The sequence below is a fragment of the Topomyia yanbarensis genome, chromosome 3 (assembly GCF_030247195.1).
Source record: "Topomyia yanbarensis strain Yona2022 chromosome 3, ASM3024719v1, whole genome shotgun sequence".
In the NCBI taxonomy this organism is placed as follows: domain Eukaryota; kingdom Metazoa; phylum Arthropoda; class Insecta; order Diptera; family Culicidae; genus Topomyia; species Topomyia yanbarensis.
In genome coordinates, this window is record NC_080672.1 from 257,713,639 (window position 1) to 257,740,504 (window position 26,866).

A 26,866-nucleotide genomic window follows, 5' to 3' on the forward strand; every position below is an offset into this window, starting at 1 on the left:
TAATGTTCGTTTGGACAGCTACAGCCTCAATGCCCGCAAACAAGGGGATGTTAATTCTATAGAAAGAATAGCACTTTTTAATTCCTAGAAGCACTCCTCCATACGGGGTGTCTCGGTCTAGGCGAATAATGTTGAAATCATTTAAGTTGAAATTAATGTTTGAGGTAAGCCATGTTTCACATAGAGCAAAAGCATCGCATTTTAAATTATGCAGTAAAATTTTTAAGGAATCAATTTTAGGTATGATACTTCTGCAATTCCACTGTAAAACAGTGATGGAATCTTTCATTGGAGGAGGTGAATTACCCATTGAAAGATACAATCGCTGCAAGGATGGGCCATTGAGCAATCAGCTGCTCTAAAAATGTTCTAATTGTTGGGAGGAAAGCTGAAAGTATACTCTTTAGTGGTTCAGAAATATTGAATGCTTTAAAAATCCAATCAACAATTTCAGAAAATTTCAATAATCCTACCCCCGGCTGAGGCTCAGAGGAAGTCGAAATTTTATTATTTCCAGTAATGGTGTTCTGTTTGGATTGTACGTTCCCAAAACCGGGCGGAATTGATTTCGGTTTTGAATCGGAATTTTTCGGTTTTGGGCGCAGTTTATCTATTGGTGGAGAAATTTTAAGGCCCTTGCTTGGCAGCTTGGGAAAAGAAGACTGTTTTCTTTTTCTGGAATTTCCGGGTAAAACAAATGATGTACCTTCGCACGCTCCGTCAGAGTCAGACTGTTCCGAAAATAGAGATGTGTAAGTGTTTTCTAAGAAGATGGGTTTAGGGGTAGCATTTTTCAACATTTCTGCATAGGAGCGCTTAGACCTCTCCTTCAAGGATCGTTTAATTTTATCCTCACGCAATTTATAAATGGGGCATGCAGGGACCTCATGTGAGTTTTCTCCGCACATTAAACATTTTTCTGAATTTTCATTACATGTATCCTCTTGATGAGAACCCCCACATTTGCCACACCGTGCCTTATTGGAACAGTAAGTGGCTGTGTGGCCAAGCTGTTTGCAATTAAGGCAATTCATTACACGAGGGATAAAAAGGCGAACAGGGAGACGAATCTTATCGATAATGACATAGTTGGGCAGCGCAGACCCAGCGAAAGTCACTCGAAATGAGTCAGACAGTCGATAAACTTTTTTATCTCCTTCGTGTGATACTGAATGCAATTGCTTGCATTCAAGTATTTTTACGTCTTTAAGTATGGTGTCTTTGAAACGACCAACCCCATGCTTAACTAAGTCATCAACAGTCAAACTCGATTCTGTGATGACCCCATCAATTTCAATTTCCTTTGAAGGAATATACGCTCTATACTCACGCGTAAAAAGCTCGCAAGAAGCAATTGCATTGGCTTGTTTGAAACTACCAACGACAATGCGTATTTTATCTTTATTGACTTTGACGATCTCTTTTACATCCGAGAATCGCGAAGTCAAATCTTTAGAAATTTGAATAATATTTAGCGCCTTTACTTTACGCCTAATAAATACAATCCATGGTCCCGTTGACGACTCTGGGTAAATTTTAATTCTAGTCGGATTTACATTTTCAGCATAAGGCTTAGGGGGAGGGTCTGTTACTCGTTCTCCCATCTCTTCATCCATTTTACCTAGCAAGAAAAACTATCACAAGAAGGAATGAAAAATATACCTGTTATACCTGTAGAACACACCTCATGTGTTACGTTGTAAACTCGGTGCCCGTTGTTTGACAATGTGACACCTGCTGTTCTTCTTCGTCGCGTTGCTTCTTCAGTAGAGAAATAGTCCTACCTGCAACACTTCAAAACTCTCTCCGATTAAGCTGCTCGTCGGTATCACCACCACAAGCGCGCTCTCTCCGTTTCCACCACCTCGGTAGACAAATGTGGCTACCTGTGGCTTGCTGCGAAAATCCCACTGTCGATGCGACACTTTTCAGTGCCACTTGTTTTCCTTATTCGTCGTACCACTTCTGCGGTAGACAAATAGAGCAAATGGGTCTACCTGTGACGCTTCCCTCTCGTCGATTAGAATTGCCCGACGACACCAATACACTATATTTTTTTCTGTGTGTACAGGCACGACCACTGTCGATCTCTGCCACCGCGGTAGGCAAATTCGTCTACCCGCGGTTTGCTGTCAAAACACCACTTGTCGAGGATGCCGTTGACCACGCCTCCGACGTATCAACTGTCGACTCACACTTAACAAACTGGTCTCTCTCTCTCCCACAATAACGCATACAGCGTCTCGCACTCCGTCACTCTCTCGAGAACAAATCCTTCCACCTGGAGGCACAACCGTCTCGGTCGGTTGCAAAAACTGTTATGGAATTAGCTTTATTCATATTTTGTTATTTTACTCGTTTATACATTTAAATCGTTTCATTCCCTTCATTTATTGATTTTGTTTGATTAGATATTATTTTTTCGGGATAGAAAAATCTCTTTAGAAAAACCTAACGCTATTTGTGGGATTGGGAATCGGTGGTCTGCGTACAAGGCAAATTGATTTACCAACTCGGCAAAGGACAAACCCCCACTACATTCATTTGATTGCTTTTGTTGATTTTGCACATTTCATTAGTTTTGCTCTTTTTGTAATTTTTTATTGGTTTTATATATTTTATTAGTTTGATTTATAAAATCCATTCCACATTTTATGAATATATTTATTTTATTTATTTTTCTTCATATTACTCACTTTGTTTATATAACTTTTTTTTAATTTCATTTATTTTGCTGTGATTACTACAATCTATTCATTTTATTCGTGCAGGACTCGAGACTGTGTTCTCCCTTTCTCCATATGGATGCGTACTTCACATGAGTTCTGCAAACTAATAAATAAGCACAATAAGTAACATGAAATGTCTTATCCTGCTGCTAGGCAAACTAGATCGGATTTTTACCGTGAAAGTCGATTTTACTTTGACACGCAAAAGTTTATTGTTTCTGTATTGTTACATAACATTATATTAAGACTTTTTTTACATTTTCGCGCACCGATTTAGAACTTTATTTGGAAATCTGTATGGTTTCTGGCACAATTTTTGTTACCGGAGCCACTCGAGCCTTATGTCACGTATTTGGATCCAGGTCGTAGTTGTATTACAAATGGTCATAAATATTTCATTCTTTCCTTGTGTTATCGAGCATAAAGGAACGAAAATAAAGTTTATTTTTAAAAACGAAAATAAAGTTTATTTTTAAGTGACACGAATTCGTTTCACTATACGTGCAAACAACAATGTTGACAATAAAAATATTCAGCTAGACTTGAACATTATGTAATTTCAGTTTCTTATCTCTTAAATAGGAGCGCCAGTTTTCCAGCTATTTTCTACACCTAACTCTTATTATAGTGACTATAATTCCGAGTACTAAGTATTTTCAATTGATGAAAATTCAGCAAAATTTTGCTGAAATCGATAACCAAATTTTGGTGTGTAGAAAAACTCTAGAAAGAGAACTGCGGAGAGAAAAACAGTGTTCGATTGGATTTTGACAGCTAACTTAGAATCCAATCCATCCAAAATGGAGTCTCCGCAGTTCTCTTTCAATGTTTTCTAGGTCAAACAATTCGGAGTCCTAAGAGGATTCAGTATTGATTCCAGCTCATTGTGTGGTTCCGTGCATCCATTTGCAGTGCACCATTATGAATGTAACATGTTACCATGCGTCTCCGTTACTATGCTCGTGTTATTTAGTTCAATAGCAACGATCAACCGAATTTCCTCATTCGTTCGCTGGTACCAGTAAAGGTAAGACCTAATAAAATATCATGGAGCGTGTTGGGTGATTCTACAAGTTTGGCGATTATTCACATTGGCGATCCTGCCAGGAGACTGAATTTCCAGTAGATAAAAGACATCTTACAGTTTTGTTTCATAATCTGTTGCAACAACCGCTTCTGAAACTGAGTTTGAATCGGTTGTTACTGTTTGATCTGGTATCTATACTGAACCCATTCAGTATTCCGAACCAGTTAACGGCTTTGACTGAGTTGGAGACAAATAAAGACATTTTTTAAAATGTGTAAACATAGGGTTACCAACCGTCCTTATTTTAAAGGACATGTCCCTAACTTCAATGATTTGGGAAAGCGTCCTTAATTTTACTTCAAATGTCCTTAGTTTTAATCTCAATCCATGTTATATTTGAAATCAATTAGATTAAATTCACTCAAGCGAATGAAACATTTTACTCGGCATTTTAGTTGTTCACTTCCTTAGAGTCTTTTGATTTGTTATGTTCATATTAATGATTCAAAAAGTTTAGTTCAGCCAAAAATTTTATTGCCTGAAGAAAGGTTACAAACTAATACTTTTCATGTTTCTCATCTTGTTGAGCGCTGACAGAAAAAAAATTTGTCCTCTAATTCGAACCATCGAATTTTAAACAGCTATCACTTTTTAGCACAGTCGGCAAATTTCTTAGTAACTTCATGGATTTTAATCAATAAGTTCTCTTAAGGAAAAACTTTGATTTTCGGAAATGAAGATGAAAAATATAGGATTTCTCGCAATAATATCCATACAAATTTCAAATGTAACACGGTATGCCACGACCTAATATTCTGCATAGTTTCTTAGCACCCCAGAAGAACAAAAAAGCGCTGTTCTAAAAAAAATATTGGAAATCTTTTCTTAACACCACTCAACCAAACACATTTAGTCAAAGATTAGTAAAATTTGTTAGTCTCGGTCAAAATTCAAAATGTCCTTATTTCGCTTTCAGCCCATTTGGTAACCCTAGTAAACATTACGAAAACCTTGACAAAAATATATCTGGTATCCCTGCTGGGGAATTCAATTGGAACGAATGGAAAGTGTATAGTGTGCTTCACTCGTCTGTGTATTATTAGAGTCCCGTACTGAGGATTGCCTAACACTGCATAAAGTGATGACTAAAGGCGCTGAGTCCCTCTGGATAAAGACTCGCCATCCCTATCGTTTGTTTACCATTTATCTGTCAGTGTCATTCCAATCGAGGACGAGACCTGTCAAAACAGTCAATCCGAAGAAAATCGCTTCGAATCCTTCTCGAACGAGGATTATTGACAGGCCTAGTGCTCGATTGGAATGACAATGACAGATAAATGGCAAACAAATGATAGAGATGGCGAGTCTTTATATCCAGAGGGGTTCAGCGTCGTTAGCAATGACTACCCAGGTAACCAACAAGCATTAGTGTATGCAGTAAAGTAGCGTAAAATTTGCATTTCAAATGCTTCTTGCAGTACGATAGCATTCGTTATGCATAACTGTTGTTAATCAGCATCCAAAAAACTTGTTAAAAACTTCTTGCCAGTAAGCAGCATTCTGTATGCACAACAGCAGTAAAAAAGCATTTTCATAGCACAGAAGTAATGTAGCCGTATATTTTGCCAAAGGCGATTTTTAAATAGCATTTAAAAAGACTTAAGTGCTTATCAAGTAGCCGTTAAGACGCATTCAGCATGCTTATTGGTTACCTGGGTACTTTTTTGTTTCTTGCAACCACAGTTTTTGCTGTAACTTTGAGTGACTTCATCTGAATTACACAATAAATTCATATGGAGAGAATTGAAAAGATACTGCTCAAGTGCAGTAATTTTTCAATTCACTCCGTTTGAGTTTATTCGTTAGATGTCACTCAAAGTTAAAGCAGAAATTGTGGTTGCCAGAAACAAAAAGTAATCATCATTTTATGCAGTGTTGCGTATTTCTCTGTACGGGACTTTAATAATTCACAGACTCTAGGGAGATTTGGCTTCACTATCGGCGCACCTTTAAACATAAACAACGCCTTTGGGCTTCACACGTTCAATATATTGACGTACATGACGGAGATACGGATTGATGGAATTCTCAATACGCTATTTCCATTTGAAAGCACGTCGTCAATCTAAGTTTCTTTCCATAACCATTAATACTTTTGTCAATACTCTATTGTAGGTTGTATTGACCTAAATATTGAATGTGTAAGAGCCGCAACCGGATAACCTTGTGAATACGCGAAAACGAATATTGTTGAGGAAATCCAGTAAGTAACATGCTGATAACCCATTTATGCATTGTCTGACTATGATTTGTCTGGAACAGGAAACGTAGCATCTTCACGGGACGTGAGCTTCAGTTGGCCAGTCGTATATTAAATGACTGTCTTGCGGAAGACAGTGCGAAGTTATATACAATATTGGACATGTTCTTTGGCAAATGAAAGGCTGCAACTATGGTATTTTTCATAGATGAACCTGTTCAGAAATTAAAGCCTGTAAAAGTAATCGCAGAAATATTCATTGTTGGAGATCGTGGGCGCGAATAATTTCTCCCACGATTTGTCGAGTTGGATTACTCGTTGCCTTGAGAATTTCCATAATATTTAAACACATTTCGACCCCAGTATGAACTGCGTAATTGGTTTACTCCCAGGTCATGCTTACAATACCAATACCATAGCACATCCTTCGCATTGGCGGAACGGTTCATCAAACGTCCAAACTTTATTATATTCATCTACGCTTCTGGAACTGCTATTCAAAGAGCCGAGCCGGGTGTGCCCAATGAATTACTCGATTCGAAGCAAAAGCTTTGGTTGGATACCATCTGATTCGCTGAATTATCAGACACTTCAATAAATACCCGAAGATTTCGCATAACAGTGGCTTAGGTCAGCAGGTACCAGTTGCATCGGATGAATACAACAGCGAGGATTCGATTGATCCACTGCCAGTGATTGATGTGAATCGTTAAAGGCACACAAGTTCAAAATGTTAGCCGGATTTGTTCTAACATTATTTGCTACACTGAATACACCGCGGCAGATTCTGATGGCCCGGTTGAAAATATTAACAGTTAAAAGATATTTATTTTCGTACCCTAGGAATCGTTGATCACCATAGAATTCTAGAAATGCGGATGGTGAAGGTTAGCTATGAATATCACAAACCGGAAACTGTACAGAAGCTGTAGATTTCGTGATAAACACCGTTAGATTTGATGCGCAGTCAGACGATGTTGATGCTGGCAATGATCAGGACATCCAATTTGTGGGCATATTTGCTTGGCCAACATGGAAAGGCCAAGAATGAGTAAAACTAGAAACGGACCAAGATATTTCATGTAAACTAGTACCAAGCTATAAGTAGACAGATCAGAGGTTCATTACAAGTTTTGACTCAAATCTACATCGCTATATTGATAAATTATTGTACGATTGCTGTCACAGGGCGCTTCTAACATGAAAAATTTCAATGGCTTTGGACACATCTCGCTGTATGACACTAATAAAAGCTGCAGGTATTTGTATAACCCAATAAAGTAATTTGCTATTTCCAGATTAAAATCAAACGAATCATTGTGGTTTACCTCAGAAGGATAGTCTTTAACTGAACTCAGTTATTAGTATCGATAGTAAATCACACTTGCAGATTACCTACTTCTCTGATAGATTGTAAGTACGCAGGTGTAGTAGAAGTTTTAATTTACGTGGAACATTACATTTAGTAACATCTACAAGAAAACTATAACAACTGTTTACTGATTTATTACAAAGTATTTCATCATTATATACATATTTGACCTATATTCTATGGGACTCCATATATGTATGGGTTAGGTATTCTTAGAACGGCTATACTGCTTGCTAGTTCTCACGAGTCTTAAAATAAAAATGGACAACGCTCAGATCGTATCCGCGTCGCCAGACGGTTTCCTTTTACCCCTGGATCATGATTTTCCATGAAGGGTACATTACTAAAACTCAAACTAATTTGATGATAGCTGAGGTATTTATGGTATTTATTAGTCAAATGGTTAATCTTGCAGGCATCAAAATAAAAAAAAAAATCTTGATAGAAAGGGCTGAGCTATGTTCACAAATTACTTAGTTTTTTTCATATGCGATAATCGAAATTTTTCACATTTAGAGCCGGTAAATTATATATTCTACCTTTCTCCATAGACATAGAAATCAAATCTTACCATTATTTTCAACCAAAACGAAGTATTAAACACTTTTCCTGGGTAATACAATGCAGTAATTACTTCTGTAGTTCTGTACTGTAGTAATCCGGTACTATCTCTTATTTGCAACAATCCTTTTACACTGGAACTGAGTTTATTCAGAAAACAAGTTACTATGTGAGCTCAACTCAATTGACAGAAGCCATAACTTTTCTGCTTTTAATAATGTTTTTAGTTACAAATTTCACTAGAGGTTCTTGTTATTTTCTGTGCTACAATCTTACAGCAGATCTACACAGCTCAGGAATAATAGAATGACATTTTTCACCTTTTTACTTGAAAATGCTGTTTTAATTCCTGAATTCAACTCAAAACAACGTTGAAATCGCAAAATTTATCTTAAGTTTTTGTTTTGCTGGATTGTGTCCAGGATTTGATTCAGCTAAAACATTCTCTTGAAAACAAGAAATTTTTCAGAAATATATGAGTTAAATTTTAACTAATCATTTTGTTGTTTTTGCGACTTTATTGTTAAATTCAACTAATTTGAAAACAGAAAATGGATTTAGCACTAGAGCTGATTTCTTGCTTTCCGTGCAGCCTTACATTCGGCTTCGCTAGGGTTTCCAACAATCTGTGAACTCTTTCATTGGTCAGCCTGCTACCCAACTCCATAACCCAAGCGCCAAAGTCACCTCCTACAACAACCGCTGTTCGTCCGAAATGTTCAACTGAAGGGAAAACTGGAAGCATCCAAAATTAGACCATCGAGCATTATTATGATTGTTTTTTACAAAGATTTAGCCAACAGCAGGGAAGAGCGAGTAAGGGCGCTATAACCCTGGCTCATTAGCCAGGGCAGGGCTAAATACTTCTGTCCCATCCCAGGAGCCTAGGACCAAAGGAGTGACATTAACCCTCTTAGCAAAGTCACTCCCAACGATTTATCAAACCCCCATCAAATTGAAACGGTTGTGTACGGTTGTCCACGTTTCTTCCTTATTCAAGGTTCAAAATAATCCGTTGATTAAATTATTCATTGAATGAATAATTTGATTGCCGTATAATTTTGAATCATCTTTATTTTGTACGCTGCACAGTTGGCCTGGCCGCTTTAATGCTTGTGTCATATTCAATATGTGCCACAAACATTAATAATGACAAGAAAAATTGTGGACGAACGTCTGCAATTTTCCAGGATCCCTACATGTATTGGCTGTGTATGAGACTAGAGTATACTAGATTTAGCCAACAGCAGGGAAGGTTCCGTTTTGATTTGGATGAGAAACCTTCTACACATTTTGCCCTTCACTCAGCAAGCCTTCTGGGTACTTGTCAAAATTAAATGGTGTTGAATTGTGGGGGTTTGCCAAATGCATCAATTTCGGGATTTGAAAACAAATTAGGTAGGATATTTTTAAGAAAGAGTGTTCTCGTGTTTCTTTTTTCTATTGACAAAATGTAGAATCCAGTTAAAATTATAAAATATAAGAAAGGAAAAAAATGACCTAAAATCGGGGACAATTTAGAGTGCGATTAATTGATCGTGCATGGAAAGGCAGTGTAATTGCTATTGACGCAGTGAAAGATACACAAAGCTGGTGTAAAAGTTTTGTATTGATAAATTTCTGTTGTTTGTTTCAGAGGAACATCCGGCATCGATATTGATTTGCGGCGCGTGGATATCGATCAGTGCCCGCAGAGGAGTTCTCCTGCCGGAACTCAGCAACCGCTCAACATTTTCGCCGGAACGGATAAATGCAAACAGCGAACGACGGAGGTAAGTGTTGCACGAGTTTTAAGAGAACAGTTTTATTTTTCGGTTTACACGAATGAATGGTTCAGTCCAAGATACAATTAATACTTACTTTGTTGTGAGATTGATTTCGTCTCACTGTTAGGTGAATCAAGCCGAGTTGAAGAGGATGTGGTTCATTTAAAAAAATAAACATATGGAGCTTTTTGACTTCGGTTTGTTTCCGAATTGCCCCCTGCATGATTGCTGTTGGACAGCGGAATGTTGCTCAAATATAGTTCAATTAAAAGTTAGTTTGATAAAGTATTACCCAACTGCGAATGTACACTGCAAACCGATACGAAAACATAAAACTTTGTCCATACCTTTTCCGTATATGGCAAAACTACAGAATTTAGTCACTGAGACACATTACGTTGGGCGAAAACAATCTCCGACACAATATGTAGTAAATTCACCTTTAAAAGCTACATCCAACGTTTGTGACTTCTAATGCTTACTCTGCTTGCCCAAGCTTGGCTAACTGTGAGAATAAATTTTGCACCATAAATCTTCATTGCGTCAACTAATTTCACTCAGTATCAAGTCATTGTTTTCTCACCACCCAGACGTGCACCACAATTTACCGTTTCCAATTGCTTCTAAGTCATGGAATTGTTTTTCCTTTCCCGCTTTCGGGTTCTCTTCCCTGCAGTGCACGCCCATTCCTGGACTAGGCTTCCGTCGTGGATCCTATCGGTGCGTGTGCCGAAAAGGGTTCTACTTTCCAGACACCAGTCACGAGCAGAAGTGGTTCAACGGAACGACACTCGAGGAGGAGTATGAAAAATTAATGCTGGTAAGTAGTGAAACATTTGCCGTAAATTAGCGGTCGTCTATCATATGCGAGGTCCCGCTTACTTTTGTTTGAATGTTGGTTTTGTTTTCCGTACGGTGGAATCACAGCTGGTAGAGACAATTTGTTGTGCAGATGAGGATAAGATTTAATACTATTAGTAAAACCTTGCTTTTCTTTCGTAGAACGAATTCAGCAGCTACAATGTCCCAGCATCGTACGAATGCCTCCAGTGCGCCGAGGGGTGTGATGCTTGCTTGGACGCCTCACCGTGCGTGGCTGCTCTCAACTGGACAATGCGCACAGGAATTCTGGTGCTAGCCTGCACAGTCATCGGCTTGCTACCACCCGCGGCACTATTCACTTTTCGCTACCAACAAGTCAAGGTGAGTGAACGGAGATTGATTCAGACTGATGTTTGATTTCGGGTAGTGAGCTTGTTTTCATCCCGTTTCTATTATCACCTAAGTTGTCAGGATTTTAGTATTTCGAATATTTCTCGTCAGTACGTAACAGCTGACTGGGCTGCTAGGTAAACACTGAATCCACTGACGGGGAGAATCTCAAACATAAAAAAACCAGACTTAACTTTAAGTACACTCCACTTATAAACTCGGGGGTTAACCCTATTCTAGCTGTCTCTAGTTCTGGTGCGAAACGGCACCATTAAAGAAATGCGAGGAGGAATTCCACGAAGATTCGTCCGAAAATCTTTAAAATCCTGACCTGCCATCTTAGATTCCGATGAAACTTTACACGTTTCAATGACATGAAAGACCAAATATTTTCCACAATCAATAAGATTATTTTGACTCAAGAGCAATTTTTAAAAGGGCGTAAAAGTGTTCACATGTGGCATTTTTGAAAAAAGGAAAGTTCGATTAGCGTATATTATACAACAAAACTATATGAGGACGAGTTACAGGGAATAACTGCTTCTGTACGAAAAAAATATACACTGAAAAAAATGTTGAGTCATTTTTCACAAAAATAAAAATTTATGTTAAAATTTTTGCCTTTCTCATATAGAAAGGTTATGCAATCGCTCTAAAAATCGTCAACCTAATCCCGGCGAAACTAGTTAAAAATTTCTTATCAAGTTGAAAATTTTCTGCAGGGTCCGGACCGCCCGGATCCTCTTCCTTGATCCGCCGCTAGCATCTCATAGATCGTGGATGTCGATCCATTGTATGTATGTGGGGAGAATCAACGATTTTTCTGAAATGTAGTAGTTCTCAAGATATTTTCAATTTTGTTTTAAGAACACAACAATTTTTTTTTATTATTTATTGTTATTATATTTTCATAAGTTATTCGCTTTTCTCCATCAACAATCATAAGTTTCTCGAAAATCCCATAACATTTCCTGAAACTTTTCTTTTGACATTAAGGCGATATTGTGAACCATTTGAAAACTACATGAAAACAACCAACATATAGTTTAATAATCAGACCCTATGGTTGAATAATATTTTGACAGTTTTAGAAAGGCAAAAGTAGAGCAAAAAATGAACTGGATCTACGGCAAACGACTCCGCATCGAATAAAGGATAACGATTAAAAACTCGGTTCTTGGAACGTATGAATTTTGAATGAATCCGCACATGTAGGGCTCCCGGCTCGCGAACTGCGTAGAGTTGGCGTGCACATGGCAGCAATACCGGAAGTACGATGGCCGAAAACCGGAGAACGCTAATTCAGGGCAGTGGACCCGATTGTGATTGCTACAGTGGTGGTGAAAGAGCAGAACATGGTGTTGGTTTCATAGTGATCGGATAGCAGATGAAGCGAGTTATTCGATGGAAGCCGATAAACGACCGAATCTATGTGTTAAGAATTAAGGGCAAGTTCTTCAACTACAGCCTTGTCAGTATTTATGCGCCAACTAACGAAAAGCCCGATGATATGAAGGACGCGTTCTATGGGAGCTTAGATAAAGCCTACGGAGATTGCCCAAGACAAGATGTTAAAATAAGCATCGGAAGTGCTAACGCACAGGTTGGGAGGGAGCAGTTCTTTCAACCAATTATTGGTACGCAGAGCTTTTATTTTGCTACCAATGATAATGGCCTGCGGATTGTAGCTTTCTCTACTGCTAGGAGGATGAAAATTAGTAATTTTCACGTAAGGATATCCGAAAACACACCTGGAGACACCCAAGTGGCAGTACTTTTTCCCAAACCAACCACGCACTAGTAGATGGACGTCATTTCTTCAACGTTATTGATGTGAGGACCTTCAGACGCCAAAACATCGACTCTGATCGTTATCTCGTAGTAGCAAAGATTCGTACACTAGCTTCACGAGTCCAAGAAATAACAGGACGAATATGTCCAATGTCTTTCGGCTGAAGGTGTAGCAACTGAGTATCCGCTGAATGAGCGTATAGATGAGACCAATGTACCTGACAATGTCAACAGCATGTGGGAGGCTGTCCACGAAGTTGTGACTATAACGGCGCGAGAGGTGATAGGTCGTCGCTGTTGTACTATCTTATGACAAACGCCATTTTGGGGTAAACTGAGCTAGATATGCCACATTACTAAACAAACAATCTAAACAATCTCTACAAAGTGGCGTTTACAGAATTTCGACTTTCTGCATGGTTACTGAGATATAGCGAGAAATGTGTGAGAAATTTTTAATTTTTTGCTTCAAATGACTGTGTAGTGGGATTGGCTCAAATTATCTTGATGAATAAGATGTTTTTTATATGTAAAACTATCTCAGAAACACAATGGCATAATCATTTTCAAAACAAAAATGCGCGAATTGTGAAAAAAATGCAATTTAAGTTTTAAACTGGAAATATAGCATATTTGGCAACACTGTAACCAAAAATAACTATTTTTGCTAGATTCCCTGACTTATTTCCTTCAAAATGCATCTCACTGATTGTTTATAGACCAAATGAAGCCAAAGATATGAATAAAAGTTGATAGTTGAAGATTTTTTTCTATAGAAAATTTTCCATGCACGATTATGACACGCTATACAAATTTTGTCATCAATACACATCTATGACACGTGTGAGTGCGACTTTTGTTTACATTTATACTAAAAGCTCGCAACATAGTCAACTGATCTTTGTAAAATTTGAATGTTTAAAACAGAATAGACAGAAGCATCAATTGCCTTCCTTGAATTTTTTATACCATTTATAAGTTTCGAGATATTCAATCTCAAACTTTAAAAATCGTTTTTCTCGAAATGTACAAAATGGCGCTTGTCATAAGATAGCACAACAGCGACGAGGTACATCTCATTAACAGTTATGTGTCCAACAAAAAAAAACACCTTTAACAGGCCAACGAGGGTACCCGGGTACCCACAAATTGAAATGCTCATAACTATGGCTTCCTTTAACCGATTTGGACACTTTTGGATGTTTTGGATTCAGAAACTCGTCCACTTTTTGATTCTGTACAATAGAACCGGAATAATGGATCTGATTTTTGGTAATCCAGATTTTCCAGAGTAATGTTCCAGTACTAGGATATGATTTGTAAATTTTAATAATGTCCTAGCAATATGAGTATCAAAACTCTTCACATTGTCTCGGAAGTCTATTTTTTATTGTTACGGGACCCTATGGCGATTTGAAAAATAGAATTGGAATGGAATGGCCACTTACGGCCTCACGGGAACCTGCTCCGGAATGTCCGTTCCGGGGTCAAAACACCAAATGGTTCCAAAACCACGAGATACAGCCTACTGATGCAATTCCAAGAATTTTGATACCCATATTGCTACCCAGGTAACCAATAAGCATGCTGAATGCGTCTTAACGGCTACTTGATAAGCACTTAAGTCTTTTTAAATGCTATTTAAAAATCGCCTTTGGCAAAATATACGGCTACATTACTGCTGTGCTATGAAAATGCTTTTTTACTGCTGTTGTGCATTCAGAATGCTGCTTACTGGCAAGAAGTTTTTAACAAGTTTAACAAGCTGATTAACAACAGTTATGCATAACGAATGCTATCGTACTGCAAGAAGCATTTGAAATGCAAATTTTACGCTACTTTACTGCATACACTAATGCTTGTTGGTTACCTGGGTAGTATTCCATTGAAATTCGGAAATAGTACCCCTGTACAGGAACCTGCTTCCGGAAACCCGGATTCCTGGGAACCGAATGAAGTAACCCGATTCATTTTTACCAAGTCCAAAAGTGGATGAGTTCCTGAATCCACAACGGCCAAAAGTATCGAAATCGGTTGGATATTACCTTAGTTATGGGCATTTTAGTTTTGTGGGTACCCGGGTACCCACGTCGGCCTGTTACGTGGTAAAAAAATTCAGGGGCCCCTCCTCACTCCCACCCTTACTATATCAACAATATTATTAACCCAAAAGCTTGACTTAGTGAAGTTCTAAGATGTCACAAAGTTTCAATTTCCAGCTATGGATAAAACATAGGAATTTCATTAATTGAAACTTAAAAAGGTACCCGGGTACCGCGTCGGAGACACAACGGTTAACGCCAACGATGCGGTTGTTTCGATGAAGAGTGCCGAACGAGAAGAGCCGGATGCTAGTGGCTGGTACACACCTCAACAGAGACCGGTACGGGGAAGAGAGAAGTGCCGGGAAAATAATCCACCGTGAAAGGGAAAGCAGCACGAAGAAAGTGTGATTGCTGAAGCATAAGAAAACATGGACCAGAATGATAAGCGGAGTTTTTATGCAACTGTCATCGGAACGCGGCATAAATCAGCGACAGTGCCGTTATGGGCAATTACCGAGAGGGAAATTTGCTGACAGACAAAACAATGGTGGCTGCCAGGTGGAAGAAGCATTTCGAGATTTTGTTGAATGGCGGAAGTGAAAGTGTATCTAGGAACAGGATAAGCATTGATAATGACGGACAAGCTGTGGATCCACCAACACTAGACGAGGTTAAAAACGCTATACGTGAACTGAAAACCGGTAAAGCTGCAGGGAACGACGAGATCCCGGTTGAACTTCTCAAACAAGGTAGTGAGCAACTGCACCAAAAAATCCACCGAATTATTTTAAAGAATATGGCTGGTCGAAGTTGGCTGAATGGACTCATTTGTCCCATTTACAAGAAAGGACACAGACTTGAGAGCGCTGATTACAGGGGGATATCTCTTCTGAACTTGGCGTACAACATAGTGTCGCCTGTATCCTGTTTAGCAGACTGAGACCGCTTGAGGAGTCCTTTGTCGGCGAATACTAGGCTGGTTTTCGTGAGGCCGATCAACGACGGATCAGACGTTCAGCCTGTGGATGATCCTAGACAAATTCCGGGAGAATAACGTGCAGACTCACACTCTGTTCATTGTTTTTAAGGCGGCGTACGATTCTGTGAAAAGTTGCGACTCATTCAACAGGGCATAACTTTTTTACCATTGGGTAAAAATCAACCAAATTTTGCACACTTTCTCATTGATGTGTATTGTTTACATGCTGCCAAACTCGAATTCGTGTTTTTCGATTCAACGAAAATGGAGGTGAACCAACGCGAGTCGAGAGAACAAATTCTTTCCAAGCACCTGGAATTTCTTGACCTATCGCACAGGCAGTTGGGAAAAATGTTGAACATTCACCATTCAACCGTCTCCAGAGTGTTGAAGCGGTTCCAGGAGCGGTTGACGTTGGACCACGGCAAAGGAGCTGGAAGAAAACCGGGACCGGAGAACAAAAAGACGGAGGGAAAGGTGAAGCGGATGATTAAAGCAAATCCCAACGTCTCAAGCCGTGATTTGGCTGAAAAAATCGGTATGTCGCAGAGCTACGTCCAGAATGCAAAGAAGGGAGCTGGACTACATACATACAAGGTACAGAACTTCCCAAACTGCGATGAGCGGCAACAATCGACGGCTAAAACTCGGACACGGTAGCTCTACGAGAAGATGCTGACAAAATATGGCTGCTGTGTGATGGACGACGAAACGTATATAAAAGCCGATTTTAAGCAAATTCTGGGGTTGGAGTTTTTTACCGGCAAGCGCAAGTTCTATGTGGACGACAAATTTAAGAAGAAGAAAATGTCGAAGTTCGCCTCCAAATATCTCATTTGGCAGGTCATCTGCTCTTGCGGACTGAGGAGTGAGCCTTTCGTGACAAAGGGCACAGTAAATGGCGAGATCTACAAATCTGAGTGCCTCGAGAAGCGCCTTTTGCCGTGCTTGCAGCAGCACGACGAAGCTCCGCTATTTTGGTCAGATTTGGCATCATGCCACTATTCTAAAAGTGTCCTGGAGTGGTATGAGGCCAATTCTGTCCATTTTGTTCCAAAGGACATGAATCCGCCAAACTGTCCGGAGCTGCGCCCGGTGGAGCAGTACTGGGCAATGATGAAGCGGGAACTTCGGAAGAGCAAGAAGACAGTCAAAGACGAGAAGGACATGTTAAGAAAATGGAAAAAAAACTGAGAAACTGGTACCGGATGACACTGTAAAGACTTTGATGGAGGGCATCAAGCGAAAATGCGTTCAATTTTATACTCAAGGCTCCATCGATTAACTTTTCTTTTGATTTTTGAAGTAAATATATATATGAAACTACCCTAAAATTTTGGTTTGATTTTAAACATTATAAGAAAATTGGCATGACATTTTCGGTGTCGCAATAATTTCGTGTTCGCCCTTTATTCGGTTGGCAGATGAGATCTCAACCTCATTTGTGACCTTAGATGGATTTAAGCAAGACTTTCCAATTTGCTGTTCAATATTGCTCTTGAAGAAGCTATCAGGAGAGCTGGCGTGCAAAGGAACGAAATTGTCATCACAAGGCCGCAAATGCTCCATGGTTTTGCGGACGATATTGATGTAATTAAAATCGATCGTAGAACAGTGGAAGAGGCCTGCCTGCCTTTTAAGAGAGAGACAGCGAGGAGGCTTAGTTATTAACTTAGCCAAGACAAAGTACATGGTCGCAGATAAGGAGAGAGGTAGGTCCAGTGGTGCTGGTTCCGCGATAGTGCTTGATGGTGACGTGTTTGAAGTGGACGAAGAATTCGTTTATCTTTGTACACTTTTGATTTGCAACAACGATGTTTCCCGTGAGGTAAAAAGGCATATTGCACAAGACACTGATCCTCCCTGTTGCTCTTTATGGCCACGAAGCATGAACATCGAGAGAGGCAGATAGGAGAGCATTCGTAGTCTTCGAGCCGAATATTGTCCACGCAGCACTTCAGATGCATGGACAATATTCGGCGGGATCAGCGAAAATGTGGCACAGACGCATGAATCATGAGTTTTATCAAGTATACAAAACTGCGGATATTGTTAAACAGATAAAATACGGCAGACTGATATGGGCTGATCATGTGGTACGAGTGTCGGAAGAAAGAATTGTGAGAACAATATTCAGCAGAGAGACAGGAATAGCACGCCGACTTCGTGGGAGGCCAAGAACACGTTGGCTATACGCAATGGAAAAGTACGGGTGAACTGGCATTGGCGAGATGATGCTGTAGCCTACAAGGTACAAGGTACAAGGTAGTTTAAAAGAAAAGTTACAGGAAATTTTATGGGCCTCTTGAAAAACATATTGTTGATGGAGAACAGCGAATAACTTATGAAAAGATCGTAATAAAACAAAATATTTGTATTGTCAAAACAAACTTTAAAATATCTCGAGAACTACTACATTTCAGAAAAATTTTGTAATGAACATTTTGATTTGAAATGGCGTTAAGAATCATAATCAAAACGAAAATCCAGCCTGTGATGGTTTGACATGGCAGTCGTTATATCACAAAAATGAAATCACGACCCTCTTGAATCAAGGATTCGTCCGTACCTTCTGCGCCATCGAATGTAGTCGTCTTTCTAGTTCCTCATTGCTGCACGAAGTTTTCGGACTTTCAAGAGTCCTCCGATAAGCACCACGGAAAAATTCTCCGAGACAAATTGGTCTTCCTTGAATGTCAGCTTCTGAAGAACCCACCTTAGCTAAGGAGGTCGCCTGCCGTAACCTAGATAGATTTTTCAGATGAAATAGTCAGTAGCTCCCGTATTTTCTCTAAAAATACCTTGTTTCATTGAACAAATAGCCTCAATGGATCTGAGGCTATCCTAAACGACAAAGTATTTGTCTGTGGGCAAAGTATCGACGACCGCAAAGAGTATGTTGCATAGCGGCTTAAACTGAAGGAGGGTAACTAGGCTTGCGGAAAGCAGTGAACTTTTGATTAAAAATACCGAAATCAGTGGAACCTTCGAGATTGCATCCATCAGTAAAAACATGATAGAGCCTTCTCGAATTTTTTTACAGAAAGTGTTTGGACCACTTGCGGGCGTATGTGGTCCGGACGAATCTTATCTATTATGGATGTGTCGAAGGAAGCAGTGCTTTCAAAATAATGTAAGAAATACAACGGGTCTGAAAATTGACCTCGACAAGGCTCTCGGAGTTTTCAATCACTAGTGGGTTCAAGATATCACTTCAAATGAGCAATCGGTCCTCAAAAATTTTGAACGGGACAAAGCCCGAGAGGAATTCGAGATTTATGGTCCAGTGAATGCACCCTAAGACGATATGCGAACAATGATACTGAAATCTTTTGAGTTGGACGAAAGGTATATTCGCAACGGAGCGAATGCAGAAACATCCGTATTCCATCATCGACGGTATCGTTGTTTGATACTGTCTGATCAAATCTCCTGGGTGGCCACCAAACCATGCTTCGACTATCGTACGGAGAAAATTGATCCTGTGGTGGCACTTACATTTGAGATACCTAATGTGGCAGTCCGGGTGCCTTCCGGGTCGAACCAGATGCTGAGATCATTCACTGTGAAGACCTGCGCTACAGTTTGGAGCATTGATAGAAGCTTCAGCTTGTTCGTGGAGAATTCGATACTCAGCTTGATAGAGCAAGTAGACAAATTGTCTAAAGATACTAAATACACCGTTGTCTGCAAATTACCGTCGCGTGCAGAAATAATCAAAACATTCATTGATGTCATTGACGTGAAATTTGTATAGACAATGAGCCCTGAGAAAGGTCCATGTAGCTGAATCTCAGCTGTACCTATACTTTTCAGACAACAAATTGGCCCAAAATGTTAAAAGTTATTAAAAGACCATGCTGATGCAGTTTCTAAAAAAGAAAGGATAGAAACTGAGTTAAAACGCCCTTAATGTCAAAGGAAACCGATTCCATTTGCTCTTTACGAGCATAAGCCATTTAAATTTCTGTTGATAACTGCGCACGTTATCAAATCAGCACGATTTCACGTTCGTCCCTTTGCCTTTGCGGAAGTCAAATTGTGTAACAGTAAGCCATTTGCTTCGACTTAAATTTTCGAGACGAAGCAGAATCATTGTCTCGGACAACTTTCGGATACATGAGAGCATCAATCGGTCGATATGAGTTGTGATCGGAGGCTGGTTTTCCTGGTATTTGAACGGGGTCATTTGACAGAGTCTTACCGATTCTTCAACAAGTCGAATTCTGTCTGGCCCTAGCGTTTTATTGACACATTATGAGAATTCCACTATCGAAAAAAGTGTTCCGATTTGCGCTATCATGGGGTGACGTGGTGCGGTAGATCTTGTGTTCCGGGTCGAAATTCAGACAAACATTTTTGGAGAAATCGAATGCCGCATTGAATGTTCCATGCTCTCGTTAGCTCTGTTTCGGTTTCGCATACGTCGGGTCGTACCTTAAAGAGTGTTCAACGAGATTTCTCTCGTTAATCTGTCAACAAAACGTCTCCAGTAACTACGATTCTTGACTTTCATCAAACTCTTCAATCGCTTCTCTAACGTCGTATAGTGTAAATAGCTAGCGGTAACCCGTCGACCCGGTAGACCTTACGCGCGGCAATTTTCTCTGCGTCTAAGCACTCGTTGCCCCGTCATGGATTCGGAGAACGTTTTTGGATCTTTACGCCGGCTACTCATTCCATCTAAGCTTGAATCGCGGTATCGAAAATCAAGTTAAACAAGATCTTAAACTCTTAGGATATTGCGGAGCTTTTACAATCAATAGTTCTTTAATCGAACCATTGATTAATTTCGATGGCCTTGAACTGTGCACAGGTGCCGTTAATTTTCAATTGACAAGTGCTTCAATGCCTGTTATCGAGGGAAAGATAATCTTGTAGAAGCAATAATTGTTTACAATTAGTGCAAGTTTTTTACCACCTGTACAAACAAACGGACCTTGTGTATATTGTTATAGTTCGGTAAAGCGGTTCCACCGAAAGTCACTAGATAAGAACCTGATTGGGAGTTTGTTTTCGAATCATCCACCGTAACTAATACTGAATTCAAATGCTTGCAATCAATTTTTTTACCGGCTGAAGTAAGCTGTCTCTAAAACAGCTAACTCCGTACTTAAGCAGATCCGCGCGTGTCAAAATCTCAACGTTGACGACTCCTTCAATCACAACCCTTACAGTTGGAATATACACATAATAGTCCCGCATAGAGTGCCTGCTTTAGGTTGGCTAACAAGACTCTTACCTTATTCGAGCGGACTTTTGATAATTCGGTCACAGCCAAAAAGAGTTCTGTCAGGTCCAAAAAGGTAGCAAGTCTTAAATCAAAAGAGAACCACAAATGGAAAATTCGAGTGTTTTGGGTATCGTTTGGGTAGTGGGGAATTTAAAAAGAATCACTTATCTTTAATAATAGGATTCCAACGACGCACCGAATTCTTAGTTTAGGTGCCATCAGCTATTGAGAAAAGCAAAAGGAATCTGACAATGATGGTTGCTTGTTGTCTTTACATTTTCTGCAGGACCCAGTATACAAATGTAAGATGAACAAGAAGCCTGCTGTCTCTTCTCTTAGTGCTAGACAAGGTATTCGTGCACACTTGCGAACAAAAGATCTTAGAGTACTTCTCGCTCGTCTGATGTTGACAAGCTGAAAACAGCGCAGAAGATAAACAATTTACCCACCTTAACTCAACTCTTAGTAAAGTAGTAAAGTAAACAAATGCGTGATTAAAGCGAGGAATGTTCGAAATAGAACGGATTGGTAGAAAAGTTTCTCATTTCTATGCAACTTACATTTTTCGGCACATCCGAGCCAAATTGGATGAAATCCAATTCTGACAATTCCACCTGATCTTGCAAGATGACTGTGGTAAATCTCCAATTAGGATAGATTCTTAGTGTCAATTGGATTGTTTCACTAACGCTGGTGACTAGTTTTTGGTAGATGTACCTGGAATTGTATAAAACTTCTGTGCGTGATACTTGCATTACCGCCGATACCTCAGTCCATCAGGTGTTGTACTGGTTTGTTTGATAAGAGATAAATAATTTCATTGGTTTCACGATATTCATTTATCTATTTAATCCGTATTAGATTCTAACAAACAAACAGCAATTAAATGAGAAAACATCCACTATTCAAACCTGCAGCCGTGCGTGCTCGAAAAAAAAAACATCGTACACCCAACATAATCAATTTCAAATATGTACTGCAATACACCTTCTCATTCTGTTTCTCCGTCGACGACTAACGAGCGCAAAGTGGTTTTTCTCAATTCTCTAAACCGGTGTGCTTTCGCTATCCCAACCCTACCTACATAGATAGGACAAAGATGTTTTTCCAACTGAATGCATCCCATCAGCCAGTGGCCGCTCCGTGGTGCTCCGACGGAATAAAAGGGATGAAAGTGTCGGATTGCAATTCCAGCAACACCTGCCATCCTGCCAGCAGCTTTTGGCTGAAAATAACGCCATCAGCAAGGGGCATAAGATGATATGCTAATTTATTTTGTTTTTGTGCAAATTGAGGCATGGTGCCACCCGGAAGATGTGCTCTTCACTATTGCAATGGCTTCAGGTGTAGCTCAGTTTGCTATATAGCAATAGCGTTTTGCTGCAAGTGGCATGTTTCAGATACGAACGTTGCTACCATCACGTTCATTCATGAGAAATATCTGTCGTCCCTGCAAGTGCACTTGTGCCACATCAGAGTTGATTAATTTGCCTTTCATCCTTCATACCTAGTCTAGTCGCTGCTGCATTTCTAAGAAATGCGATGCCTTCTGACATATTTTTATATCATTATTAGATCGTTCTCGAAAGTACGGAGAAATAAGTTGAGCTTTCAATCTTGATAACATTCCATACAAACCCGGCAATATGTTCTGCGAGTAAGATTGAAATAAAAAGCTTAAAAAGTCTCGGTGCCGCTAATAATTTCAAAAAACTAATCCTCATTCCCGACATGAATGGAGCATTCAATTAGTTGTCTAGTGAAACTTTTATTGCCAACAATTAAATTAGACTCGCGTGATCTGACACGGGAAGTTTTTCTCGCCGCTACAAGCGGAGGAGGAATCGAAATAAGTTGTCTCACTGTTCGAACCACGACAGCTTGTAACACTATTGGCAGAGCCATACCGTGGAATTCTAGTGCCCTTGGCGGGGTTTCAGTTTACCGCCCGCTTTGTATTTTTGGCCCTCCCCTATAACTGAACTTTCGAAACATAATTTAAATATGCATTGGAGTTTTTATCACGTTTCCTTACTAATTTTATTCTATTCTGTTCTATTCTAACGCTTGCACAGCCAGTATTGAAAAGCATCCTGGAAAACACTGCAGTTATTCTGTAGTGTTTTTCTTGTCAATTTTTGAAGCATATTTTCATATGTCGCAAATATTAAAAGGGCCAGGCCTACTGTGCAGAATTGTGTTTGAAGATATTTCAAAATTAGACGGCAATTAAATTGTTCATTTAATGAATAATTTAATTAACGATTTTTTTTAATTTTAAAGAAGGAAGAAACGAGGACAACCGTACCGACCGTTTCAGTTTGAAGGGGATATAATAAATCGTTGGAAGTGACTTGGCTAAGAAAGGTTAATGTCATTCCTTTGGTCCTTTGGGATGGGACAAAGGTATTTTCACCTTGATCTGGCTAATAAGCCTAGGTTAAAGCGCCTTTACTCGCTCGCTCCATTATCACGTTCCCTTACTAATTTTCAAAAATTCTATTCTCGAACGCGGGATAGCAAAATATATTGAGGTTTTTTGCATATGGTAAAACACGCTGTCAACGCAGAAACCGTCGAGCTGGCAACACGGCCTAGCAAAGGCAACGCGTCCGCGTCAAAAGCAACACGACAACAGTGAAGCGCCGCGTCAGTGAGTGACAGACGTCATTTGATGACAGTGGAGGTACGTCACCGAACTGTCAACGGTAAGACCGCGTGTTTCTGTAATCGGTCTATTCCAAATAAGACGTGAAGGTGAACGGATATCAACGGAGATCAGTTTAGCAGTTTATTTCTTAAAATAAAAGATTACTATACAGTGAAGAAAATAAAGATTGTAGTAGAAGTAGATTAATAGTTGAACGGTCCTCTGATACCTGTAAAATAAAAGTAAGTTAAATAATACCTGAAAGGAAAGAAGAAATAATAATTAATTATGTTTAATCAGCCACCCGTATACCCCGCCGTAAGGTCCGCCGGGAGAACGAGGCAATCAGTTAGCATAGGGCGTTAAAAGGAATTTCAACACCAAATTGTAAGTGAAGATAGTTTTGTAACAAAGTTTGTACTAATTATATATAATTTACAGTTGAAGCCAATTGAAAAGTTCGCTATCAAAACGGTCTTTTCCTGCGCCCTACAACCTCGACAATCTTCAAAATTTGAGGTAAGATGGCCGAACAGACGCCAATTGGAGATACAACAGAGTTGGAACAAGAGGAATCCAATTGTGTGGCCTGCCAACGTCCGGATAGTGCGGACAATATGGTCCAGTGTGACCAATGCGACGGATGGTGGCACTATACATGCGCCGGGGTGGATGCGAGTGTGATGAACCGGTCATGGGTGTGCGGTGATTGCACCTCCATGCAAGAGGATGCAATTTCATTGAAGAGCGGCTCCAGTCGTGCCAGTGCAGCGTCGGCGCTTTCCGTCTGTATGAGCCAGCTGGTGGAAAGGCAGCAGCTAGAACGAAAACGTGCGGAAATAGAGCTGCAACGCCGCCATCTTGATGAGCAACAAAAACTCATCGACAAAGTGCTGGAAGGAGAAGAAAATGGCAGCCATCGCAGTGGTGTTTCAGCGCGCAGTTGGTACCACTGAAGCGGCTTCACCTACTTCAAGTAAGCGTCTTTCTACTCCACTTCCCCCCGGTGCCCCACTAGCATCATCTGTTCGTCGTTCGGTACCGGCGCCGGGTACACCCAGATCGGTAGCGTCACCGATGGTAACCATTCCCCTAGCAGTGTTGAAGCCGTCTGCGTCTCAGTTACCGCAGGGAACGAAATATGAGGATGCATTGTTGGAACTCAGGAACCGAGTGGAGCAATGCGAAAGACGAGCAAAACCGACACACGAACAGCTATCAGCACTACAAGCACAGTTGGAACTGTGCCGCAACCTACTTGAGGGATTTCAATCAAGTGCGGAAATGTGCGAACGAGTCGGACAACCGGAAGCAAGTAGTACAGTGACGGAGCAGCTACCAAAGCCAGCGGCAAGCCAGCCGCGCATGGAGAAGCAGACCGGCGCCATTCCCAAGGCGGGCCGAACGTTAGCAACTGTCCCGGAGGACGAACGAATTCGGTCTAAAAATGGTTCCGAAGCTGAAGCAGTAGGTGGAATCGACCCAATGAATCGTCGCTGGCCTGTGAGGGAACCGGTAAGCCATACTAGTTTGGCAGCGGTAAGTCAAACAATCGCAGCAACGGAAAGCAATCCAAGCTGTTACGTCTAGTGGCCAGCGTTGTCGGAAACCGAGCTCGAGGGGTCTTGGGTCCGATATGCTACTCGCAGACACCGATTATCTCCAAAAATGTACCGAACAATAAACCACCGAATATTTCACCAAAACCGCATATCACAAACGGTAGGAACTCTTCTTCCACGAAATTAATTTATTTTCTATAAATTGAAACTCATTTTATTGGGTATTAATGGAGATTTCTATTACGGAGAAACTTTATTCCAGAAATGCGTCTGGTCGCTAAGACGGCTTGGGATCTGAATGCTGACTGTAACAATCATCGCGCGCAATTGTATATCCCACGTATAAAGATCTAAACCCACCTTAAACATAAAAATTTCATCTAGATCAGTTGTCTTAGCTACAGTAAAAATGCGCACCTAAACACAAGCTATATGGAACCCCCAGGTAAGCGTCAAGCCTTGAGTAATTATTCAATAAATGCAAACAAATACACTTCTCAATATTGCCAATATGTATGAAATTTCCCGTGAACAGTCGCGAAATTTCGAGCATCCGGGAAATAGTAAAATACCTCCTGAAGTTCCCCGCGAGCAGCAGCAAGTTTTTCACGCGCGCCCGGGTGTAACACAAATACTAACTCTGCCCAAGAGTCAATATAAGAATAAAACCGATGAACGAATGCGTGATTCCCCCATATACCCGGTTGAATTCAATAAATTCCCCCTGCCCCCTCGTCCGTCAGAAAATGTGTATCAAGACCAAGTGATTCCCCCTCGAGCTCCAGGAGGTCCAACGCAGCAGCAGCTAGCAGCGCGGCAGTCCCTGGCTAAGGAACTTCCCCGATTCTCTGGAGACCCAGCGGATTGGCCGATCTTTATTTCAAACTATCGATACACAACAGAAGCCTGCGGCTTTTCGGATGGTGAGAACATGCTTCGCCTGCAACAATGTTTGTCTGGTCCTGCGCTTGAAACAGTACGTAGTCGGCTGGTGTTACCAGCAGCGGTGCCCCAAGCGATCGAGACACTTCGTATGCGATTTGGACGTCCTGAGTTGCTGATCAACGCTCTGCTACGCAAGGTGCGAGACATCCCAGCACCACGGTCCGACAGATTGGAAGGTCTCATCGATTTCGGGATGGCGGTGCAAGCGTTATGCGACCACATCGAAGCGGCGAACGAACGCGCTCATTTATCGAATCCTTCACTACTACAGGAACTCGTTGCGAAGCTTCCCGCAGATCAAAGGATGATGTGGGCAGGATATAAGCGTAGTTTTCAAGTCGTCGATTTAAAAACCTTCGGCGATTACAAGACGTCGGTGGTGCAGGACGCGTCGAGCGTAGTAACCTTCGAACCTGAGTCCAGAAGGAACAACCCACGCGATCGTCCGAAGAACAAAGCGTTCGTGAACACTCACGCGATGGAAGGAGCAGTCAGTTCTGTACGGTCAATGAATGTGCTAACCGGCGCAGCGAAACAGTTTGACTGCGCACACTGCAGCAAAACTGGTCATCGAGTGCGCGAGTGTATTGCATTTAAAGCGTTGCACGTCGACGACCGCTGGAGAAGAGTCCGAGCTTTAGGTCTTTGTCAGAATTGTCTATTCAGCCATGGACGCAGGGCGTGTCGGATTCGTAGTAGTTGTGATATCGAGGGTTGTCAGTTCCGCCATCATC

At 40.6% G+C, this 26,866-nt stretch overlaps 1 protein-coding gene across 1 annotated transcript in view; it reads left to right on the forward strand.

Moving 5' to 3' along the window:
* Positions 1 to 26,866, forward strand: part of LOC131688858 (uncharacterized) — a 708,198-nt gene that overhangs the window by 541,963 nt on the left and 139,369 nt on the right. The window contains exons 6-8 of the mRNA XM_058973432.1: positions 9,586 to 9,721; positions 10,392 to 10,535; positions 10,718 to 10,918. Of these exons, the coding sequence (XP_058829415.1) occupies positions 9,586 to 9,721; positions 10,392 to 10,535; positions 10,718 to 10,918 (481 nt within the window). The remainder of the gene's footprint in view (positions 1 to 9,585; positions 9,722 to 10,391; positions 10,536 to 10,717; positions 10,919 to 26,866) is intronic.